Consider the following 17,217-nt stretch of genomic DNA (forward strand, 5'->3'; position numbering starts at 1 on the left):
GGGAGCACAGCCCTTCTGACAATCTGAGTAATGCTGAAGGCTGCAGTGTTGGGGAACCTTCACATTCTCCAGAAAGTTCTTGGCGGGTTCGACTAGCCAGTGTTTCCTGGGAGAAGCCCTGTCCGAGGGGGCGAGGTTCCTGATGATGAGCTTTACCAGCCTGACTGTGCCAGGATCACCCCAACACACTCGGCTGCATTTCTATCTCAATCTGTAAAACATAAAAATAATAATAATCCAAACGATTACAATAGGTCTCCTGCCTACAGTGATGGAGTGCTCCTAAGTATTTAACTACATGAACTGGACTGTTCATAAAGTACAGACTTGGGAGTAAAATATCACATTAACACCGTCACTTTCACAGACAACTGCAATATTCTGAACCCTGATTCAACTAGAAATAAAGCGAAGCCATATGTCTAGTCGATTTAGCATGCCTGATTAACAAAACTGGCATTATTAATATCATAAATGCTATTAAATTTGAGTTGAAATGACAAACCTTTTCACACTGATTTATTATATGTCAGGTAAAACCTGGCATTTGAACAATAAGTCAACTAATAACCTTTCTGAGTAGCTGGAAAGGCTAAGTTTTTAATTCCGTCAAATCAACATCATAAATGTATTGTTTCTTAAATATACAAATATAAGAATTATCACATTCTGGCTAGAAAGATGTGACAGAGTAACCAACTGGTTAAAAGGACTTGTGAAAACCAGGGTGCAATTTGAAATTTGTGAGGTAAATGCTACTGCAATGTGTGTGAGTGACGTTTAAAGCTGCTTTTAATAGTATGAGAGCTATATCAAAGCATTTATATATAAGAACCCAAGAAAGTCCACATGGTTTGATCTCACTTAGGTGCTATCCACAAGCATGAGTACGATTCAAACCCACAACAACCATTGGTTCCTGGCAAGTACAAGGTATAGGATGTAGCTCTAACCAGCAAACTGTGACATGACTGTGCTAGCCATGTCCGATTTTGCATTAACAATTCTTCCTCCTAAAGGATCTACTAACCTGGCTGAATAGGTCAACAAGGACTCTGTCACTGAGACTGTTCCAAGTCTTCACAACACCAGTCAGCAAGAACTTCATCAACATATAGACATCACCCTTGAAGCCAGCTGCAAGTCACATAAGTGAATGAGTCATATGAAATCTATTTCAGGACACATACTCATTTGTGTTTAGAATTTCTCTTGTAGTTAAAAATGAAATCAGCCAATGTTGCGTGTTTCATCAGGTCCCTTAAGAGTGATGTCAACAATATAGTATAATCAGAAATTATTGAGAATATGTTTAACTGGATTTCTAGTTTTATACAACTGTGACCCACTATCAAGTGCTTGGTTTCATTCAAGAGACACAAACCTGTTAATCCTTTTCCATTAGCTTGTGAAGAGTTATCCCCCTTTTTTTACTTGCTAGCAGACAGCCTTTTCAGTGATCCTCAGTATGGATGAGTTAGAGATGAGGAAGTTGATTTTAGAGTATTATAACAAGGGGAAAGAGTTCCTTCTGTTCCCCCCAGTCTTTCATCTGCAGATTAACACACGTAACACTAGGTGGTGTCACCCCATGTATTATATTTGATTTGGGGGCTTCAATTCTTTTTGTGAGTTTTCTAGTAATTGTTGTGTTAGGTTTTGTTGATAATGTTCATATACATTAATTTATGAATATTTTGGGGGATGGGGGAACGGAAAGGACTATTACCTAACAAGATCATCAGATCAGCTAAAGGTATTTCAAGTAGAACAGGTATCCCTTTGTCCACTGTTTAAAATTAACGTGTTTTGAAAAATATTGCAAATGAGCACCATGGAGGTGCAGGAAAGCATAGAAAATTGACTGCCGGTCACAGGAGGCAGCTTGGTATTCTTGTTTCTAAAACCAAACAAAGGAGTTTAGAAAATATAAGGCTGGATATGACTGGCAGAGGAACTGTGGCTGACTGTAAGGAGACAATTAGAACTGTGGCTGACTGTAAGGAGACAATTAGAACTGAGCTGCATGCAGTCACCCTAGGTTGGCAGAAAAGTAGAGGAATTCAATCAACAATCATAAAACCATAACAAAAGGAGTGAAGGTTGAACTGGTGCTTACATCATAGAAATTTTAACTGTCACAATGTGATTTTCTCAGATGAAAGTTCTGTGTGGCTGCTTCCTAATACACTCAAATTCTGGACCAAACAAAGTCAAAAACCTTTCTAGCAGCACCCAAATACACCCTCTGTGTATTTAAAGGGAATACAACAGTGATACGCAATGAACACAGATATTCTTGAGGGACATTTACTTCAATCTGCTCACCTGTTCTATGGATTTTTTTTTATTTTCCAGCAGGACAACATGGTCACCCAAAAATCTTTCAAAGCATCCAAAGGCCTGGTTTCGAACCCAAAATATGACATTATTAGATTGACCAAGCTATAGCCCTGACCTAAATCCAAAAGAAAATGTTTGGGTACTTATGAAGGAAAGTGTCAGTAACAAAAATCTGACAAATATTGCTGATATGAAAGAAAAGGTGGTCTGGCATTGACGCCTGCATTGACAAAATACTAACTGTTTATCTGTCTTTGAATCTAGAGTTATGTTCTGCTAATATTCACATTTAATAAGTGAGTAATGAGTGAAAAAAATATAAAAAATTACAGCCTATAAATTCTCAGTAATTTCTGTCATACTATATAAGCTGAGTTTGAGTTAAATGCATGATGGGTGACTACATGTGATGTGATGTGAGTGAGTGAGTGAGTGAGTGAGTGAGTGAGTGAGTGAGTGAGTGAGTGAGTGAGTGAGTGAGTGAGTGAGTGAGTGAGTGAGTGAGTGAGTGAGTTATACACTTCTGTTGGCAAGTTACTACCAGTGGTCCCCTTGTTGAAGTAGTCACACAAAAAAGAGCAGTCTTGCCTGTGGGTTAGTAACTGAGTAACTGAGTGAGTGGGTGATTGTGAGTTCGACACTACTTTGAGCAAGTTGCTACCACTGGTCTCGTTCAAGTAGTCAGACCCAAGAGCAGTCTTGCCAAGGAGTAGGTGGGGTGGTGAGTGAGTAAGTTATACACCACTTATCAACTTACTACCACTGCTCGCCTCCTTGAGGTAGTCTTGCCAGTGGGTAGGGCAGTTGCTGAGTGAATAAGGATGTTATACATTATTTCAAGTAACTTACTGCCAGTGGTCCCCTTCTTGAGGTAGTCAGACACAAGAGCAGTCTTGCCAGCATGGCCGTCTTCCTCAGATATTTTGGTACAGAGACAGCTGAACTGATGGAGAGAGTTGTCCTCCCTCTTTATATTAGTATCTACAATTTTGAGTGGAGCATGTTAACATTAGGGTGTTGCAGACTTGAACCATGCCACGGTTGATTCATAATTCGACCCACTAATTGATGCATTAGCATCAGGCAAAACAGATTAGCATCACATCACTACAATGGTTCACATTTCATTCTCATTTTCTTCGTTTTTTTCCACTTGTACAGGCCTGTATCAGTTATATTCGGACGTGCCATAATTTTCATAGACTTACATGTTAATTCAGCATAGTATAAATAGATTTCATTAATTTAATTTTCATAAGATCCAATTCAATTTTTGCACATTTGTGAGGAATCATCTCACCTACAGGCCCCCCTATGTAATGGAAGGAATTACTGCAACTTTGAAGGAATTGCATCTAAAATGTACACAAATGCAGCCCACTCGTGAAGCAATTGCAGCGATATCGGTAGTTTAGTGGTAATATCTCAAACACAACGCCCCTATTGGAAACAACGGCAGTAATACTTGAAACATGCTCGGTCATCTTCTGAGATTTCTTGGCTCCATTCCGTGATTTGTTGGTCGCGTCCTAAAACTCACACATCAAAACATGGCATCACTAGAAGGAGCACCCATCTCAGCGAGGTTTGTTTTTAGTTTGTACTGTTTTCATTTTTATAATTATCCATCTTTGACCACCTGTGCTGAATGCGTTTAGGTATGAGGTGTTGTCGTAGCTATAGAATATTTTTTCAGGAAAGGATCGTCACTGCAAAAGACCGTAATAAGTCATGCCCCTGGAGTTTGTTTATATCTGAACATCTGAAGCATCCGAGGGCATGACTTATGTACTGTGCTGAGAACTCAATTAACACTATGGGATAGCGCGCTGTGGAAGTATGTGTGATTTTATAAATGTGTTATCATTAGTGAAATAGTGGTCGGAAATCTGAACTAAAATTATGTGCGCAGAGAAGAGATTATTTCGAATATGCCTGTCAAATTTGACAAGGACCCATCCTAAACTCACTTCATGAAAATTATTTATGCTACACTGAAATAACACAGAAGATGACATCCATAAGACTGACTTTGCTTTCCAGTAAATGCCCTTCAAAGATCTACACTGAAAATAACATGTAAGTCTATGGAAATTATGTCAAGTGTCCTAGTATAACTGACATGGGTCTGTAGATGACTATGGTGTTAAACTACAAAGAAACATTTCACTTGTATAAGGAAATTCTGTACTTTTGGGCCCCCAACACACACACACTGGCTTTCATTTCTCTCTTCTTCAAATGCTCTGTAAAAACAGTCAAACCTTGCTTATGCAAACACTTGTGTTCCATGTTCTCTCACATTTAGTCTGGATAAACGTATTTCTGGACATATGAATTATCAAACTTATCCAGATTGTACAGAAGCAAAAATTTTTTAAACACAATAGGATATTATGTCAATCCTACATTTCAAACTTCTATATTTAAAACTCAGATAGTTCAAGACATAACTGATGAGATAATCCTACTGTGTTTACACTTTGGAAGTGATTATAGGTTGTTGAACGCAGCTTAATGTGATCTAAAACCAAACGTGTTAGCCTATCTACTTCTTATGTCCTGGACAACTTTAATGGAATGAGTTATGTAAAAAGGAACTCCCTTCTAACTTCAAAAACAGATTTGCCTGGCTTGACCTTTGTTCTGGTGGCATTGGCACACACTATTTTCGAAATGTGGCTGTCGCGGATCCATGTCAGTGCTTTGCTTAGTTTCAAAGTAGTTATTTATGACAACCTCACTGTTGCCAATTTTGAAAAGATCAGACATTGAAGTAGCAGTGATTGTGTGATGCAACTTACATGCTGAATCTACCATGTTTTGAAGCTGACTGCCTTGCAAAATTGCCAAATACTGATGTTTTTGAGTGATCAACAACTCAAGGCTACACGATGACAATTGTTAGCGAAGCTCAATATCAAATTACCATCTATAATTAAAACATTCAACCTAATTACAATACACAGCATTGCACATAAAAAAACAAGTATCTTACATGTAAATCAGTAAGCCTTATTAAAATTCATCCCTACCTATACAAAATGTGCAGCGAATCATTAGTACATATTGACCTATCTGGCAAGTGGTATACTGGTTTCCAGAATGGGATAACAGTTAGGCAAAACACCAGATATTGCATCATTCAAAACATGGTGGAGGCACCTACGTGAAACCATGACCCTAACTCATTGGTCACAAAAAATCTTTGAATGGTTACAAGTGGTAGGTTGATCAGAAAAGGAACTATTCATTGATTTTGCAGGGTTCAGATTCAACAGTCAGTCAACAAATTTCGACTATGACTTCAAATTTCCTCCATATCCAATTCAAACAAATAAAACATAACAGTTTCAGATGATATGTTTGTTTACCTTTGCAAGGGTTAATGAGTGCAGTGACCTGCCCCTCAGATGTGGTTATTGAAAAAGTTTTTTCTAATGTTTTAGAAACAGCCAACCAAAAACGAACACACTTTCATGTCATGGTAGAATGTGAGATGTGCCCTGAACAGTGAACAGTGTTATAGACAATAATACTCACCACGGATGAGTTTCAGAATGGTCTTCTTCTCATCCTTTTTCAGCTCATCAAACCCAAACATGTCATCAGGAGACTTGATTTGTTTTGCCCTAGACGTTTCCTTGTCAAACTCCTCAAACATGCAGGCAACATGGTGATATAGAGTGATATCGCCCCACCCCTCATCATGCACATCACGTGGGTTGGGGACCCTTTTACCAATTCTCAACATGTCCTTTTGAATAAACTTGTTGCAGTGTCTACAGATTGATTTACCCGATTTTGCATGGCTAAGATAGAAGATGATTTCCGTCATGATTAAATTAATACATAAATACTAAAACTGTACTGAGGTGAAATGAGATGAAAGTTTTAGGGAGTGCTGCTAACCAATGGTTTTATTGCGTGGGAATGTAAAATTACCAAAAGATGCCTGTACAGACACCAAATATTATGGGAGGGTTCTACTGTGAAGGCTGCCGTGACTCTGACAGCTGAGGAAACTGATCCTAAATGGGCTTCTTTTCGTTCACTCAGTCTTCATCTGAAAAATATGCAAAAAAGAAACTGATATTTGCTGGACATTATTATGAAACTGAGACCTATCTAAACATTTGGGAGGATGGGTGGCACAGTAATCCAAGGTGCAGCTATTCACAGCATTGCCTGATAAGGCCAGATCCTGGGTTCCAATCCCTGTTCACCCCAATCATTTCCAGGCACTCCTTTCACAAAGCACTGAGTCACTAAGGTTAATCTCATTAAATGAAGAAGCCCCTGGTCTGTCAGTGCCATACCAAGTTCAACTGTTGAATACGTAATTCCTTCAATTCTTTGGGGTTTTATTATATACTAGAAATATATTTCAATCTGAGCCCCATGTGTCTATTTGTGATATGACTCCTTAAACACAAGACATACTTGCAAAATCACATGCACCCCTATGTGTAACAGTTTACAACCTGAGAAACCGAAAGGCTACAGTTAACTTTATTGCTGAACCCAGCACAAAGTTGACATCATGCAAATGAATGACATACATGGCGTGACTGATGCTTGTGAAATTGATCACTAGATTATCTGGTCTAGACTAAAATATTACAGCAACGTCAAGGCAGGGACAGGCCGCAATGGCAAACATGCAGCAGGACCAGGATTCCATCCCACGGTGAAAATAGGCCTCCAAAGTGAATGTATATGATGCATATGATTTATAACATTACCTAGATGTTGTTCACGTGTCAATTTCCATAGGGCTTGTATATGGGTCTAAATGTGCACTATATCAGTTTTTCATTCCAGCACAGTGTAGCGTAGTGATTCAAATTGTTTGCAGTATGTTTGAGCTCTCTTCGGAGTAAGTTAGTATAATAAAGGGCATATCATATTTATTTCTAGTGCTAGCATATTCTTGTAATGTGTAAACAGCAATACTTTCTCCAAGAGTTAATTACTGTTAGAAATGAATACACATAACCTTCATGTCCAATTTGTCAACTTGAAGTGCACATAAAATCTCAAGATATCTGCTATGTTAGAGCATCACTATAGTTCTGCAGTATAGAATTGTTTAATTCCGGATTAAATGAAGTTTATGTCATCATGAGCTACTTTCCCCTATCTTTGGTTGTGCATAGGATATTCATAAAGAATGTTCTAATGGACATATTTCATGCAACATTGTATAAATTCATTCAAACTTTTGCATTTAATATAGTAATATAAATTCTTTGGGAATAAAGTATATGTTGGGTTGATAGTTGATATTATTGAGAGAAATGCTTTATTTACATTAGAGAAGTGTGGTGTGATACAGTGCCTTTTAAAAACTTCCTGTCTTCCTACCTGTGTTACAGTTAACAATTTACCGTGATAAACGATGTAAAAAATCCCCTTGTGAACCAGCAAAACAGAACAAAGACAAGTCATAAACGTTCAAAATTCTGTTATTATGCAGTGAGAGCAAGGTATACAAGTCACATGTCAATATAGCAATGCAGATTTAAGGTACAATTCAAGAGAGACAAAATCTAAATCAGTGGGTCACAAAATACAATATAGCAAACTCACCAAAGTCTTGGTGTGAGAGAGAATCAAACCTGGTCCCGTGCACACCTGCACCGTGTTTTCATGGTTCCGCAAGGCGGATGTAAAGTGAAATGGAGGCAAAGGAGCAGACCTCACAAAATCCCATAACAACGGTAAGACAGTCAAGGAGAGAAAGTAAACTACCCCTGCACCTCAGGGAGGAATATGTATTAACAACCCCACCTATGAATGTTGATGGGGAAGATGCTATAGCAGAAGGAAATACAATTTCTGTGAACAATAGGGGTAGAAGCCAAAGGTCAGTAGTATCAAACACGTCTGTCACTGGAACAAGCAGAAAGTCAGAATCAAACAAATCCGTGAATGGTAGGAACAGAAAGTCAGCAACATCATCAAAGTCAGTGAATAGTACTGGAAGAAGTAGGAAATCAGAAAAATCAGAATCCACCATTTCTGGCAACGACTATAAGAAGCAGAAATTCCCAAGCATCAATAAGTTCCGTTACCTCACAGCTGTCAGACAAGCAAACTGCAAGGTTAGAGAAACTAAAGAAAATATCTCAACTTGAAGAACTGAAAAGACGATTTGAGGAGGATGTCAATACACAAGAGGAGTTAGCAAGATGTGATGATATGGCACGAAAGGCACAGGAAGAGGCTGAAATGGAAATTCTAAAGGCTCATAGGAGGGCTCATGAGATAGAACGCGAGGCCCAAAGAGAGCGAGAGCAACTGGGAACCAAGATCACGCACTTAAGGAGAATTCGGGAAGCGGAAGCTGAATTACAAGACGCAAGTTTCATTGACTGTATGATAAATGAAGATTCCCCTGTTGCAGTAATTACTGCTCTACCAGCTTCCAGTGCTGTCCACTCTACCGTCCAGACACCTTCAGGTGTACCACTACCAGCTTCCAGTGCTGTTTTCTCTACCGTCCAGACATCCTCCGGTGTACCACTACCAACTTCCAGTGCCATCCATACACCAGTCATGATGTCACCCAACACAGTCCACTCTCCCATCATGATGCCCTCTGGCTTGATACCAGGTCCTCATGTGGCCAACCCTCCTGGCTTGACACCAGGTTCTCATGTGATCAACCCTCCTGGCTTGATACCAGGTCCTCATGTGATCAACCCTCCTGGCTTGATACCAGGTCCTCATGTGGCCAACCCTCCTGGCTTGATACCAGGTCCTCATGTGATCAACCCTCCTGGCTTGATACCAGGTCCTCATGTGATCAACCCTCCTGGCTAGATACCAGGTCCTCATGTGGCCAACCCTCCTGGCTTCATACCAGGTCCTCATGTGGCCAACCCTCCTGGCTTCATACCAGGTCCTCATGTGGCCAACCCTCCTGGCTTCATACCAGGTCCTCGTGTGGCCAACCCTCCTGGCTTGATACCAGGTCCTCGTGTGGCCAACCCTCCTGGCTTGATACCAGGTCCTCATGTGGCCAACCCTCCTGGCTTGATACCAGGTCCTCATGTGGCCAACCCTCCTGGCTTGATACCAGGTCCTCATGTGGCCAACCCTCCTGGCTTGATACCAGGTCCTCATGTGGCCAACCCTCCTGGCTTGATACCAGGTCCTCATGTGGCCAACCCTCCTGGCTTGATACCAGGTCCTCATGTGGCCAACCCTCCTGGCTTGATACCAGGTCCTCATGTGACCAACCCTCCTGGCTTGATACCAGGTCCTCATGTGGCCAACCCTCCTGGCTTGATACCAGGTCCTCATGTGGCCAACCCCTCTGGCTTGATACCAGGTCCTCATGTGATCAACCCTCCTGGCTTGATACCAGGTCCTCATGTGATCAACCCTCCTGGCTTGATACCAGGTCCTCATGTGATCAACCCTCCTGGCTTGATACCAGGTCCTCATGTGGCCAACCCTCCTGGCTTGATACCAGGTCCTCATGTGGCCAACCCTCCTGGCTTGATACCAGGTCCTCATGTGATCAACCCTCCTGGCTTGATACCAGGTCCTCATGTGATCAACCCTCCTGGCTTGATACCAGGTCCTCATGTGGCCAACCCTCCTGGCTTGATACCAGGTCCTCATGTGGCCAACCCTCCTGGCTTGATACCAGGTCCTCATGTGGCCAACCCTCCTGGCTTGATACCAGGTCCTCATGTGGCCAACCCTCCTGGCTTAATACCATCAAGCATACCAGCAAGAGTTCCAGCTGAGACTTCACTTGCAGACTCTATTAACCAAGCATCCCCAAGGAGTCACACTTACCTTTATCGACAATGTTACTCACAACAAAACTATGGTGACCCACATTACGTTACCCAAAGACAGAACTTGAAAAACTCTCACTCAACCTTAAGTGAGCCTGTGAATGTTAATCCAGTTCCCTATGGCTTCCAGCCTGTCAGCCCACAAGTGACGCCAAACATGTCTCAACTTTTTATTCCAAGACCTAATCTACCTAACTTCAATAGCGGAAAGGAAAGGGACTTTGCCCTACTGAAGATAGCCCTGGACGATCTGGTAAGCGTCCATCCAAACTTGACTGAGCAATACAGATATCAAATTCTACTGGACAGTCTTGGAAGCCCCCTAAGAGATTAGCTTCAGTATTTATGCATGACGAGAGGCCGTTTACAGCCATACTACAAGCATTGAAAGAGAGATATGGGCAGCCACGACAGCGTGTTCAGAGTTTCTCATGTCGACAGATTACTCGGAAAATTGCCACCAAGTTACAGAGACAGCTTCGTAGAGCAGTGTACCAAAGACTCAATCCTTCAGTCGGACAGTGACCAAACATACACACTGTGTCACTTAGCCGACTGGTTACAGACCAAATCACGCGCCATGCGCATTGCCAGTTGGCTTCTACACTCTACAAGCCAGAGACTCCGAGAGAGCCACGGAAGCCTCCAACGCCTCGGTTGGCCAATCGACAACCCAATCCAACAGCTTCATTCCTGACTAAGGACTCCAAGACTCTGTCTGTTAATAAGGCTTAGCCATTTTGCCCATATTGTATTAATGGGGATCACTTCCTGAATGGGTGTCCTGAATTCAAGAAGCTGTCATTAAGTGAGATTTCCAAGTGGCTGAGTCAAAGCAGATGCAGTAGATGTGGCCGAAACCACAAAGAAAGGGAATGCACCTTGAGGGAGCCGTGCCACATTTGTAAGCAGTTGCATCTAACAGTTTTACATGATGCCCTTCAGCAGACATCATCCAAGGTCTACTACATGGATCAACCATCTAATCCTGCACTTGTTATGTTAAAGATTGTGCCAGTAATCCTTCATGGTCCTTGCCCCTCAGTATCCACATACACAATCCTTGATGATGGATCTATGCGAACCATGATACTGAAATCAACAGCTCAGTAGCTCCAACTCACTGGGAAGCAGGATTCCATTCTCCTTACAACAATAAGTCAAGAATCAGTGCACTGTAATGGACAATCTGTGAAACTCCAGATTTCGCCAGCAGATCAGCCAGCTACTAGGTTTGACATTGACAGTGCCTTCACTGCTGACAATCTATGCATGTCAGAGTACACATATCCCATAGAGAATATGCAGCAGCACTGGACACATCTGTAAGGCCTTCCTCTATCAAAGATAAATGGAGCAGTGCCAAGTATCCTGATAGGATCTGACAACTCAAAGTTTATCTTGCCTATAGAGCCGGTCCGCTTTGGTAATTCAAATTCTCCAAGTGGTGTCCACACCAACCTTGGCTGGACTGTCCGAGGACCATCGATGATATTAGGGCAGATGAAGAGGAACACTTGCCTACTGAACCAAACTCAAACAGCTGAGCCCTTGACTTCTCACTACGTGGAAAGACTTTGGCAACTGGACACCCTTCCCTGTACGATTAAATGGCGCTGAAAATATTAGACTCCAAGACCACAAGGATTGAGGTAGATGGTTAAGTCACTATGCAACCCCACTTCTACGTTCTCAAGATGGTACCCGTTTCAACACCAGTGTGGAAACTGTTCTCCCCACTCTGAAGCGTAATGAACGACAACTAAAGGACAATTCCAATATGGCCAGTAGACACAGTGAGGCTATCCGGAAACTGGATGAATCTGGATTTGTGAAGAAGTTCACAGATGATGAGATAAGAGATTCCAAAGAGTCATGGTACATCCCTCACCACATGGTTGAACATAACGGAAAGCACTGCCGTGTGTTCAATTGCTCATTTGAGTTTGAATCTAAAAATCTTAACGATCACTTGTTAGCAAGCCCTACCATCGGATCATCACTTCTTGGGGTATTTCTCCGATTCTGACAATATACACTGGCAGTAACTGCCGACATCAAAGCTATGTTCCACCAAATCAGACTGCTTCCACCAGATCAACCCTAGCTTCGCTTCCTGTGGCGAGATATGCAATGCCATCATCCACCAGATGTGTATGAATGGCAAGTTCTGCCCTTTGGTACAACCTGCTCCCCATGCTGCGCAAGCTATGCACTGTTGAAACACGCAGCTGAGAACCAGACAGAAAATGACGAAGTGTTCCAATCAGTGAGTGAAGCATTTTACGTAGACAACTGTCTAGACAGTTTTGAGACCCAAACGCAGGCAAAGCAGCTTGTCACAAAGATGCGAGATGTGCTCAGAGATGGTGGATTCAACATAAGACAGTGGGCTAGTAATATTCCTGAAGTTGTCGCCGATCTTCCCGCTGAAGCAAGGTCCGAGGCAGCAGACCTGTGGCTCAACTTAGGACAGGGTGAACCTAAAGAGCCAACTTTGGGCTTACGCTGGGACTGTCAGTCAGATGAACTTACCTACAAACACAGAAATGTAGACTACCCCAACTTAAACATGAGAATGGTCTACAAGGTGCTGTCAAGCCAATCTGACCCAATTGGGTATCTGTCACCATTCATTGGACAAGCCAAGGTCATATTACAAGACTTATGGAGGACAAAGAGAAATTGATATGATCCCACTGAAAATGGGCAACCTCGTGACAGGTGGCTTGCTTCGGAAAGGGAGCTGGGACTCATCCCACTGATTACTCAACCAAGGTGCTATACCCCTAAAGGGTTTGATCCAGATGATCCAACCACACAATTACACATCTTCTGTGACGCATCCGAAAGACTATATGGGTCAGTCGCCTATCTACGCTCAGAAGATGGACATGGAAAGGTTTATGTCAGCTACGTGATGTTGAGATCCAAGGTTGCACCAAAGAGACAGTTAACCATACCTCGGTTAGATGCGCAGCATTGACAGGTGCTCAGTTGGCAGACCTGTTGCAGTGTGAAATAACCCTGCCAATGCAAGCTACTTACCTATGGAGTAACTCTACTACTGTGCTCACATGGTTGCAATCTGAATCCTGCAGATACAAGGTATTCGTTGGAGCCAGAGTAGCTGAAATTCAGAACCTCACGGATGCATATTGCTGGAGGTATGTGAACACAAAGCAAAACCCAGCTGATGATATCACTTGAGACCTGAGTATCAAAGAACTTGTTGAAGAATCAAGATGGAGAAATGGACCTGCCTTCCTCCGGCAATCTGTGGATGGCTGGCCTGAATCTCCATTAACACACTGTGACGAGCCAGCAGAGCTTAAGAAATCTGCCATGTTGTCAACACTTGTGACACAAACTCTCACCTTGCCTGATCCCACACAGTATGAATCATGGGAAGTGTTCATCTCTGATGTAAATGAAGTCTTTGACGGGGCAGTCAGAGAACATGTTCACCACCTGACAAACTGACTTATCAAGAAGTCCTGAAGAGCTACTACTCTCTGAAGATAAGTTCTCTGTCTCCACCTCACACAAAGAATGATCCATAAAAGTACCTGACAAATCATAAATGGTATCATTCTGCAAAGAAGTCTTGGAAGAAATGCCTTTCGACATTGAACGAGTCACCGCACAAGAAGGAAAAATATCCGGAAATTCATCCTCCAACTTTTCAGTACTAACTGAACTCTCCGGCAAAACAGTGACAATAGGATCGGCGCCAACTTTAGCCCCCATAAGATCAATACCGATCAGCAAATCGACACCCAGAAATGCGAGAGAGTCAAGAACACCAACTTTAACTCACCTGAAATCAGATCTGAGGTCAAATTCACAAAATGGAGAGGAGCAGAAGAATTGTCACCTATACCCGGAAGCAAAACATCTGAGTTAGCTGAAGACTCATCAGAAAAATGCAAAATATCCTTCAAAATCAGAGATTGAAGAGCTCCAGTATCCCTCATGATAATAATGGGCCGTGGGGTAGAATTATCTCCCATAAGTGACACAGAAACCTTATACACAAAGGGCAAAAACTCCTTCCGAACTACAGAATCTGGAGACTTCCTCTCACAGACAAAACTCTCCTCAGAACCACCTGGAAAGAAGGCTTAGGTGCGATCCACACAAAAGAATTTGGGGAACCTGTAGCCTGATTTTTAAACTGGAGTTTGTAACATGCAGACACCAAATGACCTGGCTTCTTACAATACGCACAAACAGGATCAGAACCACTGGTAGTCTTAGGCTTAGACTGAAAAGTATGTGACAGCTTGCCACTAGAATTTGAACCTGTTCTAACACCACTGTAACCTGCATGTCCTGTAGTCTTAACTGGGGAAAAGCCCTTTTGGCCAGAAAACTTTGTATTACCCGGAGACTTAAAAGAACTCTTGTGAGTCAAACAAGAATCATCTGCCAACATTGCTGCCTTATGTAAGTCATCAACCTTTTATTCATCCAAGTAAGTCTTAAGGTCAGCATGAACACTCTGCTTGAAATCTACCATCAACACTAACTGCCTCAAACCATCAAAATCTGTGACCTCCTTAGACCCACACCACCTATCAAACAATGTTTCCTTTTCTCTAGCAAATTCTACAAAAGTCTCATTGTCTCCTTTGTGACCATTTCTGAATTTTTGACGATAAGCCTCAGGTACTAACTCATAAGCTTTCAAAATTGTTTTCTTGACAAGATCATAATCTGAGCTTTGCTGTACTGACAAAGCTGAAAAAGCATCCTGAGCTTTACCCTTCAAAACAGTTTGCAATAACATAGTCCATGACTCCCTAGGCCACTTGAGATTTTCTGCAACCTTCTCAAAATGTAGAAAATATTTGTCTACTTCTTTCTCATTAAAAGGGGGTACAAGCCTAGCATGCTTTGAAATGTCAAAAGTGGAAGAATCTGAGGTCTGAGAATGGTTTTCAAGTTTTTTCAAAAAAATTTCTTTGTCAATTTCTAATTTCTTCCATTCTAATTCATTCCTTTCTGTCTCTTTCCCTTTCTATTGCCTTCTCCATCTCAAACTTTTTCATTTCCATTTCTTGACCTACATTATGATACATGAACCCAATTCATGTTATTTCAGGACAAGCCGAATAGCGACTTGTGTCCCTCTCGAAAGATTTCATATTAGCATGGGAACTACTTCACACAGGAACAATAACACTATTCCTGTATGATTCCAGTGCTTCTTTATATCACTAAAGTACTCATGCATTGTATTGCTGTTTTGGTTTATTTATTTTAAAGAATTAAACCTCATTAATACAACTAAAAGAAGAAAAACATATTTGTTACAGACATACTCTAATGTAATTATATGTTACCAGATGTTCACTTTATATTTCCAAGTAAATTTCTGAAAAGGTTTTAATGATCAGAAATGGAATTTATTCCACTACATGTGCAAATAAATTTATAAAAGACACCCTATATCTACATTATGTCCCAAAGCAGATATTCTAATATAGCTTTAACATGCCTCTCAAACTGAACTGTCATACCCAAATGCCACTCAATGCTCGTTATGTGAGAACATACGACAAACCAGTCAGAATGCGCATAAGGGGGCCTGGACTTGGACTCAATGAGGATTTTTCGCGGACTTAGGTTGCAGGGAAAATATATCGATGCCTACAAATCCATAAATAACTTAACCGTCCATTTCTGCAGCTGCCATGTGTTTGCTCTGCGCATCATATTACAAATCACATTGCACTCGGCATATCTGTTTTCTTTCGCGGCCTGAGTTTGTTTACACACTCGACGCATGCGCCAATATTCTGTTCAGGTGAACCCTTAACATCAGCGTTTGTGCCATCCGTGGTGCAAATGTGACATTTACCGCGTGATTTACTTGCAGGAGTCCTAGCTCACTTGGACTGCAACATCAATAAAGTATACACAGAGAATATATCTGCCCTGGACGCCCCGACTATATTTCACAGGTAGATGTATAGTTTGTCATTAAGAGCATACCTGGCACTGCACGAGAGGATAACTGTTACAGGTGACAGGTTCAGTAAGGCAGTGACAGTCACTGTATCACAATGTAGGCATCATCATTCCATGTATGCAGGCTATCGCTGAGAATATTGCATCCAGTTAATCTTCTACTGCTCATATACCTGGTGAAGTGTTCGTGGGACAATATGATCACATGGACCAATCAAAACGCTTTACTTACTTCCGCGTTTGAACACGACCATGCTATTTTTCTGTAATAGGCGCCCTCTGGTAGGCAGCACAGAGACACAGATAGTACATCTGATAGTACATTCCCCTCATAAGAATTAAAGGTGTATGTGAAAGATGTTTTTGAAGTAATAACTAGAAACACTCAAACAACGGCGTGTAATATTTCAGTGTCGAATCAGATCAGATCATCGATATGTCACATTTTTCACACACCTCAAATAACCCTAACATTCTTTTTAGATTATGAAACTATCACTATTACTTGCAAACACATTTCACCTGATGGTACAGTCCCCTCATTAGAATTAAAGGTGTATGTGAAAGTTGTTTTTGAAAAAATAACTAGAAACACTCAAACAACGGCGTGTAGGGGATCAGAACAGATCGTCTCATATTTTTCACACACCTCAAACACACCCTAACAATTTAAAGTCATAAAACTATCACTATTACTTGCAAATACCCTTCAACTAAAGGCATGTTTCCCTTCTAAAAATTAATCGAATATGTGAAAAAAGTTTTTATCGGCACAATTTAGCCTATCTCCGCGGTGAACCGAGAATGGAAGCCAGTGAGCTATAACATAGCGACTTTACCACAAATCTACTGTCCTAGGGTGCAGGCGAAAACGTCACCACAGCAAAACGGCACCTGGCGAAAACGTCACCGTTTGGACAGAACAGAACCTTCCCTTGGCGAAAACGGCTACAAATGTTAGGGCGAAAACGTCACCATATACAATTTAAAAAAGCATGAACATTGATATGATGACTTTATTGTATTGTGAACTTTGGATAAACATTTAGTGTTTCATAAATAGACTTTGTCACAACCCAAA

General features: G+C 41.5%; 1 protein-coding gene across 2 annotated transcripts in view; it reads right to left on the reverse strand.

Annotated features, from left to right (window-relative positions):
• The window catches only part of LOC137268860 (DNA ligase 3-like), a 41,822-nt gene extending 25,412 nt beyond the window's left edge, over nucleotides 1–16,410 (reverse strand). The window contains exons 1-4 of one of the 2 annotated variants that reach the window (XM_067803437.1): nucleotides 16,161–16,410; nucleotides 5,887–6,409; nucleotides 3,193–3,324; nucleotides 1,031–1,137 (exon numbers count right to left, since the gene is read on the reverse strand). In XM_067803437.1, the coding sequence (XP_067659538.1) occupies nucleotides 1,031–1,137; nucleotides 3,193–3,324; nucleotides 5,887–6,181 (534 nt within the window). In that variant the 5' untranslated portion in view covers nucleotides 6,182–6,409; nucleotides 16,161–16,410. Of the gene's footprint in view, nucleotides 1–1,030; nucleotides 1,138–3,192; nucleotides 3,325–5,886; nucleotides 6,410–15,839; nucleotides 15,947–16,160 lie in introns of those variants that run through there. The other variant, XM_067803438.1, reaches the window with a different exon arrangement.
• Nucleotides 16,411–17,217: the final 807 nt, after the last annotated feature.

This window comes from Haliotis asinina, chromosome 16, assembly GCF_037392515.1.
Source record: "Haliotis asinina isolate JCU_RB_2024 chromosome 16, JCU_Hal_asi_v2, whole genome shotgun sequence".
Lineage (NCBI taxonomy): Eukaryota > Metazoa > Mollusca > Gastropoda > Lepetellida > Haliotidae > Haliotis > Haliotis asinina.